The sequence below is a fragment of the Vespa velutina genome, chromosome 3 (genome assembly GCF_912470025.1).
Source record: "Vespa velutina chromosome 3, iVesVel2.1, whole genome shotgun sequence".
Taxonomy (NCBI): domain Eukaryota; kingdom Metazoa; phylum Arthropoda; class Insecta; order Hymenoptera; family Vespidae; genus Vespa; species Vespa velutina.
The window spans coordinates 10,988,703-11,001,621 of NC_062190.1; the positions used below are offsets into that span (position 1 = coordinate 10,988,703).

The 12,919-nt window shown below is 29.7% G+C and overlaps 1 protein-coding gene across 6 annotated transcripts in view; it reads right to left on the reverse strand.

Annotated features, from left to right (window-relative positions):
* The window catches only part of LOC124947500 (putative fatty acyl-CoA reductase CG5065), a 33,238-nt gene that overhangs the window by 5,949 nt on the left and 14,370 nt on the right, over nt 1-12,919 (reverse strand). The window contains exon 1 of one of the 6 annotated variants that reach the window (XM_047489726.1): nt 4,155-4,417. The exons of 2 other annotated variants lie outside the window; for them this stretch is intronic. Coding sequence is in view for 2 of the 4 variants with exons in the window: in XM_047489724.1 (XP_047345680.1) it covers nt 374-450 (77 nt within the window). In the remaining 2 variants the exon portion in view is untranslated. Of the gene's footprint in view, nt 1-102; nt 212-373; nt 560-3,611; nt 3,768-4,154; nt 4,418-12,919 lie in introns of those variants that run through there. 3 more of the 6 variants (XM_047489725.1, XM_047489724.1, XM_047489730.1) reach the window with 3 other exon arrangements.

Below are 12,919 nucleotides of genomic sequence, written 5' to 3' on the forward strand. Positions count from 1 at the left end.
GAGAGAGAGAGAGAGAGAGAGAGAGAGAGAGAGAGAGAGAGAGAGAGAGAGAGAGAGAGAGAGAGAGAGAGAATTAGCAAAAACGAATTAACTTCTACTTACAACTTAATCCCTTCAAATCGATAAACTAACAGTTATATAAGATCGAAACGGATTATTACTTTTATATTTCTTATTTAACATTTGTTGTAGAGGAAATTTCAAAAATAGATCGTCAAACTTCAAAAATATATTTTACTCACTATATAAATGAAACAAACAGATCATGTAAACATGACTTGAGAAATGCTTTCCAAGTTATAAAGATTTTTTATTTACATCAGACAATATATAGCCCGCATTCGACGTTGTATAAATTGTCCTTTCTATTTACCTTCTATTAGAGGTAAACAAGAACCACTTTTGTACGTTTTTGACACAGTCCATGATCAACATCAATATTGTAAGCATATATAAATTCGAAATTTAAGCAAAAATAACGCGCGATACTTTCAATTGTTTAACTCTAATAATTAAACGTTGAAATTTTTCATTTAATAAATAAACGATTAATTTGAAAGTTTCAAATAATATCTTATATTTTGTTACAAATAAAACAAGTGTTTATATAACTTGAAAAAAGAAAACCATTTAAATCCTTAACAATGTTTATATAACTTTTCTATTTTCGTTTTTACAGTGAATAATAAAATATGCTGTTAAAAAGTTTGACGATTTATTTCTGAAACACTCTGTATATATATATATATATAAAGAAATAAAAAAGAAAAAGAAGAAGAAATAAAAGAAAAGCGTCGTAAATGGGATAAAAAGAAAATTATTGATTTTTCGTGACTCAGAGTAAGTCACGAGGTTCTCGTACCTATCATTTTCGCTTTACTTCATGTTCATTACCTGCGAAATTGAAAAAAATTTTAATCATTTATTACACGGCTAATTTAAACTTTTCGATTTCACGATTTTCCATTCTATTTCTCATTTTCATTGGTTTAACGTTAGTACCATTACGAAGAACAGTCTTATCTATGTAAATCTAATCTTAATCAAAATTACTATTCTCTAATTTAGATTTATATATATATATATACATATTATGAAAGATTAAAATGTTTGTGAAAATGTGAAAAAAAGAAAAATGAATTCAAAGAGATGTGAAGAAGAAAAGAGAAAACGAAGAAAGAAAGAAAAAAGATTTAATAAACATTTAGAAAAAAAATGGCGTCAATTTTTTTCAAATCAAACGATAAAGATAAATTTGTTGTAATGATGTTAATTAATACGATAAAAGTTTATTATTTTTTTTTTTATTTATTTATTTTTTTTTTTTTATTTCTTTTTTTTTTTTTTTTTTCTTTTTCTTTTTTGTAATAAGTATGAGGGAAATGATGAGACGATAAAACCGAATCGATTTCTCTTTATCGACGTTGTACCGAAGCGCAGACATTCGGCGCAAGAGACGAGGATACGTAGAACGATGAAATCAAATGAAAAGGGAGTAGGGCCACTTCAAAAGGCATCCTATACCGAATATTCCATGAAGGACGGATGGCACACGTTAAAAAATACTTACATATATATAATACATATATACATACATACATACATACATACATACATACATACATATATATATATATATATTTATATCTGTCGGCTTATCGAAATATAGCTTGCGTACAAACGATACGATTTGGTGAATACATCGACAAAAAAAAAAAAAAAAAAAAAAAGAAAAAGGAAAAAAAAGAAATAAATGTATTTCTATCTGTAAAAAAATTATCTCCTTGTATTTCTGTAGAAAATCTAAGAACAATACAAATCGTTAACTTGTCGTTGCAGTTTACTTTATTTTCTTATCGCGTTAGATATATACAGAAGGTGTCGATAATATTATTTACATAACCGAAAGCTTCGTGGTTTGCATCGTACGTTTTTCATTCGAAGTTTTTATCTCTTTTCTTTTGTTCTTTTCTTTTTGTTCTTTTCTTTTTATTTTTATTTTGTTTTTCTTTTAATCTCGCAATCAAAAGTTAAAATTAATAAAAATGAAAAAGAAAGGAATAGTTGACACAATTATCAACTCAACCGATAATGTTTGTTCTATACTGACATCAAATTTATCTGACACAATTTTTGAAAAGAATTTAATAGCGTAGAGAGGAAGAGAGGAGTGGGGGGAGGGGGGGGGGGGAAGACAACAAACAGGGTGGTGCTATATTTTGGTTAATCGTTAAATCACGCCGAAGTTTACTTCCTTCGATTGAAATTGAAATGATTTTTTTTTTCAATAGTGGTTTCTCTTAATTGCTAATCCAATTTGACTCGACAATTTATTCAAATATTAATTTAAGTTTTAAGCTGAAATCCAAAGAAAAAAAAAATATATATATATATATACATATATATACATATATATTTCTAGTTAGATATAAATAAATTTCTGTTGAGAAAAATCGACGAACAATTCAGACTTTTTGGTTAATTTTTTCGCATTAATATTTACCGGTTTGGTATAATTAATTTTATCCAAGGATAATGCTGTACAGCGATTTTTTACACGCTTATCTTATCTGTCATACATATAATGTATATTCACGCAACCTCTTACATTGCTAGGTTTGAAATTGTCAGTATTTGAAGCAGAGAAAATAAGAATAATTTAATAACAATCGTAATATCCCATTTGGAAAGAAAAATGAATGAATGATTTTTGAAAAAAGGAAAAAAAAAACATTAAGCAATATTGATCCGAGCTGTGATCGTACGTATGTACGATTTAAGGACAATTATAATTTTGATTGTTGAAAATAAAGGTGAATTATTTTCGAAAAAACAAAAAAAAACAAAAAAAAAACAAAAAAAAAGGGAAAGAGAAAGAGAGAGAGAGAGAGAGAGAGAGAGAGAGAGAGAGGGAGAGAGAGAGGGAGAGAGAGAGAGAGAGAGAGAGAAAGAAAAAAGAACAAGTATACTTTAATTAGTGAAATTGATCCAACACCATTGTTTGTATTATCGAATGTTATTACAAGACATATATATATATATATACGTACGTACGTAGGAATATATTACTATCGTAAGTCTAACAGGTTGCATTTCATCATACGAACGTTACGAGCGTGCGCCACACAGAGAGACAAATAGACACATAGGCACATAGATACACATACACATATATGAATATATATATATATACACATAGAGCAGATACGTTGAATGATACTGATTATGATCCTATAATCCATTCGAGCTTTCTATCGGATTTTATCTTTCACTTGACCATTCTTTGTGCATGTTTTGTTGGAACCGGAGAGGTTTGTATAAGCGTGCCCAATGACTTTAAAAGGGAACTTAATATTAAGAGTTAGATAAGATAAACGCACGGGTAAATATTATTTTTATAAAGGAGAATTTTTCATCGACAAATAATCTCTATAAATCAATCATTTACGCAAAATATAAGAGAAAAATATAAACTATGAAGAACGAAAGACAATGAATAATAAATAATACGGAAATAGTAGAGATAAGTGAACAAAGCTAATAATAATAGGACCTAACAATGATATTTTCAGAAAAACATATCCTTTCTGTTCTTCCTAGGGAATTCTTACTCTGGCATGTTTTTCCAGAAGGAGTTTATATCCTCGTCGATAGAGAATATCGACGGAAGGACACGGCTAGCAACACGTGCAACCTTGTACTTTCATTGCATTATCACGTATACATATGTATGTATATACCGGCAATACTTGTATTACGTGCTCGCGCGTCCGAGACGTGCGCAATTGCTTCTGCGTCTAGCTATGGTTGAAAAAACTCGATATGGTAAAAAGAAAAAAAAAAACCCGAAAGTAAAAATAAAAAAGAAAATAATACGAAAAGGTATCAAAGAGAGAGAGAGAGAGAGAGAGAGAGAGAGAGAGAGAGAGAGAGAGAGAGAGAGAGGGAGTGGGGAGGGGAAGGGAGGAGAGGGTGGGGAGAGAGAGAGATATTAAAAGAAAAATAAATATGACAAAAAGAAAGTCTCGATCATATATATTATTTAGTTAAAAAAAAAAAAAAAAAAAAAAAAAAAAAAAAAAAAAAAGAAGAAGAGAAGAAGAAGAACACAGGATAGAAATGAAGGATAAAACTAAGAAAAGATGGAAACATACCCTATTTGTCCTTCTCTTCAAATATATATCATCCGTTCTTTCACCCTGTGCTTTTGTTCCTTCTCGTTCTATCTTTTTCTATGCCCACCCCAACCCCTAAATACTATTCACCCTTTTGTAATAGATTCTATTACTAATTCTATAAGTTCATCCTTTCGACGTGAACACAAATGTTCAAATTTATGCCGGTACAAACACACAATTTGACAACACTCTTTCTATCCCCCTTTTGACCTGCCTTACGGACGGAAGGGGCAAAACTGAATCTGTCCACGCCTGCGAATCGCTCCATGCTTTGATAGTGCATCGGTTTACCGCCAGATGGAGAACATCTCTAAGGGTCAATTTTGTTAGGGTTGCACTTTCGATTACCTCTTGCCAATGATTATTTTTTTCCTTTTCGATTATCTCTCTCTTTCTTCCATATCTTTTCATTTTTTTTGTTTTTTTTTGTTCCTTTTTCTTTTTCTTTTTAACACACTCTCCAAGAAGGATACGTACGAATTATTCGATGATAAAATTTCTGGTATTTTTCAATATAGTTGTAATATAAAAAATCGGTCTCATTAGATTCACCTTTTTTTCAACGTGATTAAATAAACAAATTTATAAATATATACACACACATATATATATATATATATATATATATATATATATATACATTTCATTAGAATATTTTATCTGTCTCAAAAAATAATTCTCCATTAAACGGACACTAGCTATCTAAGTTGAGATTTAAATAGAAAAATATTTTACGTCATTTATACTTCTTTGAAATTCGTGAATTTTTATTATATATAATATAAGTGCAAATATTATAATAATGCAGATCGAAGGAAATGTAGGAAGTGTTATAATAATGCAGATCGAAGAGAAAAACGTAAAGCGAGAAAAAAGGATGCAAAAAACGTGAATTTTTTTCGATATTAAAAGCATGACGTAAGATTAAGACTGCACACTTCGTTATACCGTAAAGAAGACGGAAGAACTTTCTTCGCTTGCTTTCATTTAAATGCACATGCATGCGCTCATAGGCTCAGATACACTCGTACATGTAAAACTCGTGTGTAATTCTTTCTATTAGTTATACATTAGTTCTAATATAGTTCTAATTGTTATATTTATCTTACCTGATCCAAAGTTTTCTTATTACATATGAAAATACTTTCTGAGAATGAAAAGAACAAATGAATGATGAATTTATGAGGTACTCGAAAAAAATTCAATTTCCTATCACTTTTCCGACTTGAATAAAATCTCACCGCTACTTATATTCTACTAAATACCTTTTGCCCCACTTGCTTTTATCCCCTTCTCCTGCGAATAAAGATACTTAACTTTCTACTTTCTATTTTCAATCAAACAGGTTTTTTTTTTTTGAATTTGGATATTTGCAATATATTTGGCACATATTATTTATGATATTATTTGGTGAAAAAAAAATTATTTTAATATTAAAAATCAAAAAATTTATGGATAAAAATTTTTTCGATATTACTAATATCTCTAAAAGATTCCTATTTATTTACGCCATATTATTTTGTATAAATTAATACGTATATATATGCAAATAATAAATTATCATCGTGAGTATTACTAATTGAATATTACATAATTATTTCTGATGGTATATGTTAGGGTAAAAAAACTGTTAGAAAAGTCATATATATTTAAAGCGAATAATTATAAAGCGGTGTGCAATTAAACAAAAAATTTTAATTTTATATTAACACAATAATCATTTAGAAAGAATCTATTAACGTACGTAATAAATATCGTTCGTTTATAATACACTGGGCGATTTGTAATATAGATATAAGAAATCATTCGAGTTAAAATAAGAAGAAACGTATTATGTGCTCATTGTCAGGCAAATCATTCTTTCGTTCTTCCCTATCAATGAGAAGAACTAAACTTGTCTGTCTTTGACCATCCTCAGTCAATGATTAATTTCGCCAATGTTTACTATTCAAGTTCACCAATTAATAAATGTAAATATTTAATGTAAATATACTTTGTTTCGAGTTGATTTATATTCCATTAAAGATTTATTCGAGACATTCTGTGCTAACGAAAAATTTTCTTCTTCTTTTTTTCTTTTTTTTTTTTTTTGTCTTAATAATTTTTATTATCATAGAAAACGTATGACCCGGAAAAAAAATATAAAGTAAAATTTGTCAATAAGGAAAAAAGAGTCGGTACGATCGGATCACGTGAATTCATCAATTTCTACGTTTTTCCATTAAATCAACGAAGGGTAAAATAGAATTACTATTGTATCTTCGATTATTTCAAACTTCACATGTAAAAACTTCGAACTTCAGACTCTTATACAAATTAATGCACATATATAACCATATATATATATATATATATATATATATATATATATATATATATATATAAAGTAAGGGATAACCCGAGACTTCATCATGTCATACAAATATATAAGTTTCTTCGTCACTCTTAATTCTTATTCGCTCACTTCTTCACGTTTCTATAAATAAAGTTATTCCGGCTATTTTTAATTCCATGTAACGTCATCCTCTACTCTTCCCGGCTGACGCGAAAGAGCGAATATTGACGAGAGAGTTTCTTGACCGATCATAACGTGACTTCATGAAGTTAACTCAGAAAGAGAGAGAGAGAGAGAGAGAGAGAGAGAGAGAGAGAGAGAAGGAGAGACAGAGAGAGAGAGAGAGAGAGAGAAAGAGAGACGAAGATACATACTACACAAAGAGAGAGAGAGAGAGAGAGAGAGAGAGAGAGAGGGAAAGAAAAAGAGAGACAAACAAAGATATAGAAAAACGAGCTGGAAACTGACCTTACCGTTTCTTCACGGTATCAGAGCCGGTAGTTTATCGTTATTGATGTTTTTGTAAACCGATAACTATGACATAAGGATAAATTACTAAATTCAATGGTAATAAAAGGATGAAAAGTGTGTCATGGCGATTCGATCCGAGGATCTATATGGTATAATATACATTTTTATATAAAGTACTCTTTTATCTCGACTATGATCGTCGCGACTATGTTACGATATGAAAAGAAAAAAAAATTTCTTATATATATAAATAATTTTAATGATTGTTATTGTTATTAATTTTTTTGTTTTTTTGTTTTTTTTTTTTTTCTATCAATTTTAATAAGATTATGTAACATGTTATAGGATCGTACGAAGACGATCAAAAAACACGGATCTACGATAAATAAACAATAGTCCCATAACCGTATTTATTGATGCTAAAAAGTGGATGATGTAAGTTGCGAGAAAGGAATATTTGATGTCCGTTGGATTCTCCCAGTTTAGCAAAAACTATAACGTCATGGGGTTACTCTCGTAAACGTGAGTAAGAAAGTAACGCTATTCACGAATATCTGTCGTCATTTTTAAAATGTATACACAAATTTGTGATTAATAAAGAAATATTGATCTCAAATCCTTATCTCTTTTTCGATTCCCATCGTTACAGCAACTTTCAAAACTAGATCGGGTTATCATTAAACGACCTGGATCATTATATCGAATAACATCAAATTCTATGTACAATTTCAGACGAACGATCGTCGCTCGCATATATGAATGATGTAATCTAGAAGGAAGAAAAAAAAACGGAAAAGAAAAAAAAAAAAAAAAAAAAAAAAAAAGAAGAAGAAGAAGAAGAAGAAAAAAAAAGAAGAAGAAGAAGAAGAACGCGAATCTTCCATCTTTTTTCTTTCTTTTTTTTCTTCTCTTTTCTTCAGTAAACAGTTACAACGATAACGATTATAAATAATTATTATATGTATTTGTTCGGCCATTGATTTTATCCAAATTTTAATTATAAAACTTGGGAAATTATGTAATTGGCAAGACCCCCCGTTGAGTCAAATGAATTTCGAAGATAGAGATCTCCCTTTGTTGATTTTTCCATGATAAAACGATAAGAGTTTTGACGTTCTATGTGTTATCGTTTAGATGGTTACGGCGAGATAGATAATATACGTACATACATACGTATATAGGCTATAAAATGCGCGAACGAGAGTCCCACATAAAAACGGAGGCACGTACGCGTGACGCATTAACTGTATCTCGGCACTCGGGGGCGTGTTCTTAAAAATATAATCATTGAGTCTTAATCTTGATCAAGAGAGAGCGAGAGAGAAAGAGAGAGAAAGGGAAAAAAGGGGAATATGCGAAGAGCAAAAAAGATTCGTGACGTAGTCGACACTTACCGACAGTACATTCATTTACTCTCTCTCTCTCTCTCTCTCTCTCTCTCTATATATATATATATATATATATATATATATATATTATATTTTATGATAGCTGTAATATTCTACTTTGTACAGTATCATACTCACCAAGCAATTTCATAAAAATTTACCAAAATAAAAAAATACGAAAAAAAAGAAAAAAAAAAAAAAAAAAAGAAAAATACGAAAACATACGAGCGAGTAAAGTGTAAACGAATTTAATGTATCGAAATTTTTTTCTTTTTCTCTCCGCGCGTCTCTCCCTCTCCCCCCCTCCTCCCCTCTCCCCTCCCACCCCTCATCGCCCGACCTTAAACTTTCCACCAACATTTCAACGTCCATATTTAATTTTTAATGAGACTTAGATTAATCGAGACGAAGAATTATTATCCAATAATTCAAAATTTTGCTATTATCCACTTGTATCAAAACTTAATAATCTCGCAACAAGTATCGTTGTACTATGTTTTTTCATACGCGAGAAAAGGGACAAAAAAATCCATCCGATGAAAAATTCCATTGGAAGAAATTTCTTTCATATTCAATAATGCATACGATATATCGCATGTAACGGTAACACAATCGTTGACACACTCTGATAACGATATGGATACTGTTAAAAATTAATAAGTCAATGAATGATTCACGATGAATATCAGAATGTTCTTAGGTAATTTTGCGAAATATTTATCTCGCATTAGAATGTCTACACGAATAAAAAGAAGAAGAAGAAGAAGAAAAAAAGAGGAGAAAAAAGGAAAAAGAAAGAAAAAACGAAAAGCTCTATGGGCAATAAATATTATTCTATGGATGTACGTGACCAATGTATCGTTATATGTTGTTTTAACGTCATGATGAACTTCACGTGTTCATAAAAAAGAGAAAAAAAAAAAAAAAAAAAAAAAAAAAAAAAGAAAGAAAGAAAGGAAGAAAAAAAATTCACGAAACTTATAATAATTCTACGTGTATACGAAAAACTAAATGGATACTTCAACTACTTTTTCTTAAATGTTCTATATATCTCCTCTACCTCCCTACCACCCTTCCTCCCTCCTCTATCACACACATTTTTACATAGATATATTACATCGCCACAAAGAAATAAAATCTCCCTTGACAATACCACGAGTATTCCGTCTGGGTCGTAAAGGTGACACGTTTATTGCATTTTCCTCGAAAGTATGATAACATTCGCATTGCACCACGTTCTCATATCGAAATCCATTAAGTTATGCTCTTATCTGTCATATGATTTTGCGCATAAACGCGAGGGAATACTTTGTTGTCAATAAGATCAAAAGAAAAAAGAAAAAGAAAAGAAAAGAAAATATATATATATATATATATATATATATATATATATATCACAAAAACAAAAAATAAGAACAACTCGTTAAATATCGTTCGTTTCTCCTAATCATTTTCTTTTTCCTACGAAACGACGATTGACAAAATTCCATAAAAATGTATTACGTTTTTAAATTATAAAAAAAAAAAAAAAAAAAAAAAAAAAAAGAAATATAATTAGATCATTTAATTACATCAATTAAAAATTAACCATCCTTTTGTTTCTTTAACGTGCGTCTTCTTTAACTAAGAGATAAACCTACAGAAAAAGAAAGAGAGAAAGAGAGAAATAGATAGAGAGTGAGAGAGAGAGAGAGAGAGAGAGGGAGGGGGGATAGCAAAAATAAATGAGACAGTTTCTAAATTAGCCTGCTGAATTATTTCCTGTTCGGAACTTCGCACATGGCCGACGTAAGGGGTATTAACGTATTTTCGAATTCTTTCCACGCGAAGTACGCCTACGATCACCCTTTCGAATGGTATTCTGCCGCGCTTAGAGTTCCAGCGTGATGTTTCATAGATTGTCTTTAAACATTTTCCACGAAATATATTTGTCTAAAAACTATAGGGTCGATTACGCAAGAAAATGATACAGTCCCACATTCCTTCTTCTGAGAAACGCAGCTCGGGCATGTATATCTATGGATCGATCGAATTTTCAATGCACGTCAAACCAAATCTAAATAAACGATTCCTAGAAATTGTAAAGAGAGAGTGAGTGAGAGAGAGAGAGAGAGAGAGAGAGAAAGCAAGTGCCATTCACAATTTCAATGTTCGAATCTATTCTTTCTCTCATGCGATATTTTTAGGTTTTGTATTTTTTTCTTTTCTTTTTGTAGTTATTTTGAGACAAACACGCGAAGAATAATCAAACAAAAGTTCTAATTCCAACTATAATTTAAATAGAATTAAGAAATATAGTGTTTTGTTTCTTCTTTTTTTTTTTTTTTTTTTTTTTTTTTCTTATTATACGCGTTCTTTGATCTTACAGATTAAAGATTAGATCTTACAGATTAGTCAGATTAATATATCGTAAAAAAATAATGGCTCATTATCATAATCAATAATAGTTAATTTTTGTGGAACATTATATGTCTACTTTAGTCTAATCATCATATTCATAACCTTCAAAGTATATTGAATGTTAACGCGAAAAGATTTGCAACTTTGCAAAAACAATTTTTTAAAGGATACACAATGAACACGAAGTATGCATTCGCACTTTTCACAGAACACTAATCATCTAATTACTTGACCTCGATATAAACTAACTTGGGCTTTGTCATTCTAGGAAAAAAAAAAAAAAGGAAAAAACATAAAAATGTTATCGAGAGTCTAGATAACTATCTGTCTATTCATAAATGATGAAATACTACGGCCAAGTGAACTGTTTAATTTGATCTGCCATTATCTAGTAATATATATATATATATAAAGTCATATGTGTATGTGTATGTATGTGCGTATTCATATATATCACTATAAAAATTCCCAACATCATATCTATCGCATTGATGCTTTAGTGATAACGATAAACAGGGTGTCTCGTTTAAATTAATTCAGAGAAGTATTATCGATAAATTTAATTACGTAGTAAAATAATGAAAATGATTTCATATAAATCTTCATTACAAATTATAATGTAATTATTAAAATTGATTTAATCATTTTATCAAACGAATGATGAACAAATTAAAAATAAATTTCATTTTCATTTAAAATTGATCGATCGTAATAGAACACTGTTTATATATCGAAATAGTATGTCACAAGTAACCTACGTGAAACGTATTAAAAAAAAAAAAAAAAAAAAAAAAAAAAAAAAAAAAAAAAAAATATATATCTTTATGATCCAACAGATAAATAATTGCAATATTATGCGCAAAGAATTGTAATTGAACTTACCATTGAAATTCCACGATATGTATTTAATACTTACAATTAATTTTAAATATTCAACGTGTTACTAAGTAACCATCTTGGGGAATGCACATCATTATGGATAATCCCTGCTATTAATTTTTTTCGCGACAAGTAAGGGGAGGTAGTCAGGTTTCTTCAGTATCTTAGATAAAATGAAAGAGAAACAAAATGAGAAAGAGAAAGAGAGAGAGAGAGAGAAAGGAGAAAAAGAAATAGAAAGAAAGAGAGGGATAGAGAGAAAAGAGGGAGAGGGAGAGAGAGAGAGAGAGAGAAGAAAAAAAGAAATAGAAAGAAAGAGAGGGAGAGAGAGAGAGAGAGAGAGAGAGACAGAAAGATAGAAAGAGAAGGATAGAGAGAAGAGAGAGAGAGAAAGAAACAGAAAGATAAAAAGAGAAGGATAAAGAGAATAAAGAGAGAGAGAGAGAGAGAGAGAGAGAGAGAGAGAAAAGAGAAATACGGAGAGCCACCTGTTGCAGACTCGAGCACGTACTTTGACCGGAGTACTCGTAAACATTTAGTAGACTAATACATTCGAGAAGCTGTTTTATCCTCTTTTTTTTTTCTCGCTGTTTTTACGTTCTTCAAGATTTGTTTTGTTTTGATTCTTTTAACAATAGGCTCGAACAACATTGTACGCTCTTATTGTAACGTTAATTTGTTATCCGATTATTAATGAGACTCGACCATTGATACAGATTATTATTTGGTCATTTATTTAATTCATTTACAGGTTTCATTCTCTTTTGTTTTCTATTCTTTGTATGTATTTTTTATTATATATATTTTCATTTATTGTTTCAATGTAATTTTAATTTCGAACATTCACGATAACTATTTCATAATCCATATCCAAAAGGATATACAAACTGTCAACGTTTTTCCATTTTCAAATTCCAGATATTAGCTTGCTTGAACAATTCGCGAACATATGGGTATTATTTAAAGTATACTCAACACGAATATCGTGTTCTAGTGATAGTATGTATAGTTAAAATAACATATATATATATATATATATATATATAAAAATGTGTATAAAAATGCAAAGAGATAAAGATGAGATACCGATGACACGTAACCGGAAATTCTATGTTTGAAAATGATTCAGAAAATGTGTTATCATATTCTAACATAAATAGTATCTTTGAAAATCTATGAATTAAAATGTAATAAATGTTTATTCCCGTTTACTGATTATAGAAAATCTGAAATCAAAAGCTTCGCCGAGATTCGTTGTTATCAGGAGG